This window comes from Scomber scombrus, chromosome 19 (assembly GCF_963691925.1).
Source record: "Scomber scombrus chromosome 19, fScoSco1.1, whole genome shotgun sequence".
NCBI lineage: Eukaryota > Metazoa > Chordata > Actinopteri > Scombriformes > Scombridae > Scomber > Scomber scombrus.
The window spans coordinates 15,040,168-15,046,591 of record NC_084988.1 but is presented as its reverse complement, the minus strand read 5'-3'; the positions used below and the strand labels follow the sequence as shown (position 1 = coordinate 15,046,591).

The following is a 6,424-nucleotide window of genomic DNA, read 5'->3' as shown; positions in this document are numbered from 1 at the left end:
ATTCATTGAGAGCACCATCTGATCCGGGCATATGATAGCAGCAGCACGGCCTCCTTATTACTGGTATCCTGCGTTAGTGCGACGTCTTTTCCGAGCCCGCAGTTCCTCAAAGTACTGATGAACAGCTTCAGCTGTGACAGTCTGAGAGAGAAAACAGGTCACATTTAACACTTGCCCACCAATATATGATTCTTGATTGCAATATTGCATATATTCATCATTTATAATGAAACCAACATTGCCTGTAGGTAAGTAAGCAAATAATAGATTGAGTGGGTGTTTTTATATTTAATTCTAACTGTTCAATCCATATTTGCACTTGGATATTCATTTCTCACCTTTCCTTCAGCAGCACACTTTTCTAAAAATGCAGTGATCACAGTTGTCAGCTCGTTGTAACCTAAGGGATGAACGCATGGTTAGTCAACGTCTCAATCAGTCGCCTCTACAGCTAATTTCACTTTACGCCCTCTAAGGAAAATTTACTCTGCTGTTAATTTTGACCTCCAAATCTTCCCTGACGCTCACCATAAATGACCTCCAGCTGCTGTACATGGTTCAGTGAGCTTGTCAGTGCCATGAGTGGGTGCTGTCCGAACGGCTCATCCAAGCCTTTGTTCTCGTAGGCCAGAATGGTGTCAGCCTGATCCATAAGAAACTGCACCTGGACGGCAACGTAAGCCCTCTGTACACCAACGCAATACACAGAAGAAACACTCATTAAAAAAAATAATAATATATGTCAGACATGTAAACCAGGATCAAATGGAGAGCAAACACCTGCAGAGTGGTGTTAAAGCATATGCAGTATTATACTCAGAGCTGTTATTTGTGGTCTACCTTGCAGCTTGTGCAGGTGCAGAGCTTGGAGCGCCAACTGTAAGGCCAGAACACTGCTCCCTCTCTGGGCCTCTCCAGCCCCTGGGCCTGCAGCTCCTTCAGCCTGCAATCCTCAGATTTGCTCGTGGCCTTTCCAGGACTGCCTGTCATTTCCTCGTGAGTCCGTTTGCAAGGCGATCTCCTGTTTGTCACTTCCTAAGATACAAACAATAACACAGGAAGTAATGAGTTACTGTGTTAGACAGGCAGGAGGGGCAGATGAGAACACCTGGACTGTGTAAAACGTCCTCACGCAGCACTGCAGTCTCATCCAAGGAAGTCTCAAGGCAACTGACATGATGACATGATTGGGCGATGAAAATCACCAGTTTATAGTAAGCTGCCCTGTGAAGCCTGGCCAAAGCTGTCTACAGAGCAGGAGAAGCGGTGCCTCATGGGTCATTTCTCCTCTAATTACCCAGAGGAGGGGGAAGCACGATAACAGGAGCTGGAGCCTGCAGCTCCTGGGGTATAATCTGCTCATTACCCTCCAGCTCCACCTAGTGGCAGACTGGCAAAAAAACAACTGCTGCCACAGAGGAAATTACTACAATGAACATTCAAAATATTGTACATTAAGAGACCTTTCCCAAATAAATTCCTTCCCACTTGCTCTTCATTACACACCAGCCCTACATTAAGTCACACTCACCGCAGTGCAGGGCCTCCACGTTATGTAGGAAGATATAAATAAATGAGTAAACTACTAGCGGCACTTGCCATACCCCATAAGTAAAAAAAATAAAACAAAAACAAAAACAATACACTAATACTTGTCTTCAGACAACTTTTTAAAATCTGATCAAAAGTCCAAAATATAAAAATATTCAATTCGCCATCATGTATGACAAAGAAAAGCATCAAATCCTCACATTCAAGAAGCTGTAACCATTCACTCATTTGTCCATGGATAAACAGAGTTACAAAACAAGTTTGATTTGACTTTAGGCTGTGTCCAAAAACATTATTATTTACTACAAAGACCACCATATTTACTATGCACCAGTAAGTGCAAAATGTGTGTGAAATTTATGCACTTTATTGTGTCCTGAAAAATTCCTACAGTGCCGTGTCCACGGCATGTACACTACATTGATGCTAACAACCCTACCATGCAATACCAACATTATAGTCTTGCAAAGTGACGATTCCTAGGTGTCTCAATATATTGCTGAATTTGCTTTTTATTGTATTTAATAGATAACAAGGGAGTGATTTCAGACATATGAATGGTGTCTCCCAAAGTTATACTTATACTTTTTTTTTTTACATTTAAATGCAAAACAATGAGCATGTGCCAATTTATGAAGTGTTTTGAGCATATACAGGAGTCCAAATAAAGTGATGTTTTGTTGTTGTTATTGTAAAATATAATAAAGTGTACATACATGGCCAAAATTATATTTGGCAAAATGAACAAGTAGAAACCTAAATGTATGTATCCTCCATGCTCAGTCAAGTGAAATGGAGGCAATGGTCTCATATGCACCGTTTTCTCACCTCCTGCTTTGTGTGTTCGAGACTGGTGGAGGGTTCTTCGTCCCCTGTCTGACTGGGCTCAGAGTCATCTTCCTTATCGCTTCCTTCCTCAACATCGACCTCAACATCCTCCTCAGGATGACTGACGCTGACGACAGGTGGTACTGGAAAGACAAATAATAAAATGACTCCCTGGATATTCACTGATGAGCATCTGCAAAGTTAGACACAGGTTTGTTTTTGCGGCATGTGAGAAGCAGCCCAAGAGAATAAGTTACCTGCAAAGTGGGCAGCATACGTCCACAAGAATGGAGCCTTGCTCATGCAGGACTCACACACCATCTCTTGTAGCTCCTCAGGTTCCACCATAGCGCAGCCCAGGTGCTACCAAAGATAAACAAAATAACTACACAGAAAGCAGAAGACTTAACTGTAAATGAGAAGGAAATAAGTGCGTAGAAATGCTTTCATTGTGCTTACCCTGGTATGAAACCAATCCTCACAGGTGACACACTGAATCATCTCATCGTTGACCTGTGGAGTAAGTGATTTTATGAAGTGATCGATGATACACAACAGCAATTTTCACAGAAATGAACTGAATTACATGCAAGCCAAGAGATCATTTAAAAGAGCAGGTGAAATAAAAAGAATACCTGATCATCTGCGTCCGGGTACGGCCGGTCACACGTGCAGTAGCAGCCGTGGAAGTTGTGATTGTAGCTATTTTTGTTGTTTTCATTGTCTCTGGCCTGTGAATACAGATGCAATTAAATAACTTTAACAATCAGAACAGGCATAGCAGACAATATGGTAGATAAAGGGATCTGTTAAGAAAAAAAAAAGTATTTAAACCAGAGGACTCACAGGAATCAGCTGACACTCGAAATCTCCAAACTTGCCATTTCCACAATCACAGCGAAAGTTTCTACACAACAAAACAGGATACTGTGAGCTTGAATTTATAAAACCAGTTTACTGTCAGTCGAACACACAAAGAAATACTTCTAAAAAAAACAACTACCTTTTGGTATACAGCTCAAAGATTTCATGTCCTTCGTGGCATTTATTGGCACAGGCCAGACAAACCCCAGCAGGCTCTGCAGTACTGGGAGTGCAGGTGCTGCAGGCAAACACAGCCTGTCTTTTCACATAACCCTGCAAACATAACACACACTATGCAGATTACTAGAGATTATACTAGAGATTACTACTGTAGTAATGCTTTACTATTTCATAAAAGAAGGGGTTTCAAATATCAGGGAAAGCTGGGAATATTGCTGTAACACAAAGGGATGGTAATACAAAACAGAAGCTGCAAACACCTTAGAATAAACGTTAATAACAGATATGATAGAACTACAGCGAGAAATTATGTTAAATAAACACTGTCGAAATTAAATACACATCATTTTACGTCCACAAACTGCTGTGATTTGATCTATAGACAGAGAGGAGCCGACAGTGAGGGCTGCGGGAATGATGATGCGGTGAAGAGAGCCCTTCCTACCCGTGAATAGGAGCAGTTGTTCGGGTCGCTTCCAGCCAGCACACACAGAGCCTCCTCCAGCTCCTCCTCGTCTGCCACAATATCCTCAGTGTTTGGCTCGTCTTTATTTTCTGCCATGCTGGAACACACGGTGCAGAGTGAAGACAATAAATAGTTACACAGCCCGTCTGAGAACAACAGTGTTGACAAGAAGCTTTTCCGGGCGGGAGTTTGGGCCACACCATGTGGAGGAAGTGACGTAGGACCCGGATTAATGAACGTACACATTTATCTATCTATCTATCTATCTATCTATCTATCTATCTATCTATCTATCTATCTATCTATCTATCCATCTATCTATCTATCTATCTATCTGTGACCATTATGAATATAACATTAAATTCATTGTATGGTAAGTTTCAAATGCATAACAAAAAAATATTAACAAGAAGTTATTTAACCCCTAATTTCACAAAATTTGATCTGAATTTAAAGAATATATTAAGACTCTCAAAAGCACTATTAAAAGTAATAAAAGTGTTCAAATATACAGTGAACACTTTAAAGAAGAGTGTATGTTTTATCATAATTTAATTTTAATGACGTCTATTTATCCAAATCCAATCTTTTTAAATCATTATTATTATTATGATATATATATATATATATATATATATATATATATATATATATATATATATATATATATATATATATATATCATTATAATTAATATTCTTCTTTCTTTGCGTACCATTATGTTGAGCATTGTTTGTATAGTTGAATGTTTTCTCAATAAAGACTGACAATAACATTAAACTATCTAACGTTATCTATCTGTCTAGGGAAGGTGTGTCATTATAAGCTGAATACGTTTATATGTTGGTAGATATGTTTTGTTTGTGTGTTGCAATTTAAAAAGGAACACCTGCTGCACAAACCTTTTCCACAGGCTATCTTTCTAATAAGCAATCAGCATTTTTTTTCCTGTAATTGTTGTACTTGTAAACAAAAAAGTAAGCTCATGGCCTAACATCAATCAAAATTGTCTCTCATAAACTGAATATAGGGTAAACTATAGTGCATCAATTGACTTGCTTTGTCTGTCTAATGGATCTGTAACCATAACAGAAACATGCTTTAGTTGGCATCTTCTTCAAGTAACTGTCTAACAAGTTACTGACTAACAACAGTTGGTTATTTGATGTGGTGGTGTGACACTACTGTGAGTATTCATAATGAAAGAAAGGAAGAAAAAAAAACAACTACTAAGCATTTTAACCACATACGGCACAGAGACGCCTGAATAGAGTGAATTCAGTTATGTTCAGTCCAGAAAAAGTTGACATGAAGATGATTTTGATACCTGTCCTGGTGGTAGATAGAGGTCAGGAAGTCTCTGCTGTTGATCCCCCAGCTACTTCAGCAGTGTTGGTGTAGCCTACTTGGTGTTGTGTACTTTTAAAAATGTTTTTTTTCTTCTTCAAACCATTATAGTGATTTTATTCCTGTGATCAGAATCTTGTGAATCTTTTAAATCTTAACCATAATCCCAACCCCTTTATTTATTTACACAGAAAAACACAACACAAATCATGCACAAGACCCTCATTCATGAAAGCAGAACCAATGTGAATAGTCTTAATCATTTGAATAATATTAATATTACTACATAGGCTAATTATAGTAAATAATTATATTATAATATAATGATAGCCTATCCTTAGCGACTGACTCAAATAAATGTAGTTCTATTTTGCCTATTTATTTCATATTTTGCCAGTGTACACATATTAAAAGGCTGAATAACTATTAATTGTAAGAAAAATATAATTTTATGTCACTGCTCACAAATGTTTCAAAACTCTATTTTGTTTTGTTTGCCAGTGTAGGGTAAATTTGAGCTGTATGTTGCAATGGTTATCCAATGGATGGCGCCATTATAACTTGTTTTTCTATCAGGAAGAAAAACTGCACCGGTGCACTCTGTTAAGACAGTTACTATTGCATAGATCATTGTGCTGTCATGATGCAACCTGCAACACAAATAAAGAAGCAGCTCGTCATATATGTTGCATGTGGTTTGTACATAAAGTCACAAAGCAGTTAAGTAATCAACAGTATGTGTTAATCTTTTGTAAATGGGTCGTAGTGTGAGCTGACAGCCACTGAAGCGTCTCGTGCAATGGAACAGGCTGAACTTCTCTGACCGCATCCCGGATGCGTTCAGAGGATGTCGGAAATACTGGCGAGTCACCACCTAGAATTGGTATCTTTGGCTCTAATTATAAAACTACAACCGTTAAAGTCAGCATTGTCAATGATAAATAAAAATACTTTATTGATGTGTTTTTGAAAGACATCCAATTAATGAATTAATAAAAACATCAATTAAATTTTAATTCACATCAACATTATTCAGGATCTCCTAATCGTCCTTTTTAACAATTAACTGACAACTCCTTTCTCAATAATAATCTATTCATTGACCGAGACATATTTAAAACACAATGAAAAACTTTCTCAAGCCTCTGTAATGTGAGTATTTGCTGCTTTTCTATATTTTAAATCATG

The 6,424-nt window shown here is 38.1% G+C and overlaps 2 protein-coding genes across 2 annotated transcripts in view; one reads left to right on the top strand and one right to left on the bottom strand.

Annotated features, from left to right (window-relative positions):
- LOC134000550 (inositol-tetrakisphosphate 1-kinase-like) overlaps positions 1-6,424 on the top strand; it is a 100,535-nt gene that overhangs the window by 63,703 nt on the left and 30,408 nt on the right. The gene's annotated exons all lie outside the window — the stretch shown is intronic.
- On the bottom strand, positions 33-4,026 carry LOC134000740 (putative E3 ubiquitin-protein ligase UBR7). The gene is made up of 11 exons (XM_062440212.1): positions 3,869-4,026; positions 3,383-3,516; positions 3,226-3,286; positions 3,015-3,110; positions 2,839-2,892; positions 2,637-2,742; positions 2,380-2,522; positions 841-1,035; positions 529-685; positions 339-400; positions 33-141 (listed from the first exon to the last, which is right to left on the bottom strand). Exons 1-11 carry the CDS (start codon positions 3,983-3,985, stop codon positions 58-60), a joined length of 1,209 nt encoding a protein of 402 aa, XP_062296196.1. The 5' UTR covers positions 3,986-4,026; the 3' UTR covers positions 33-57.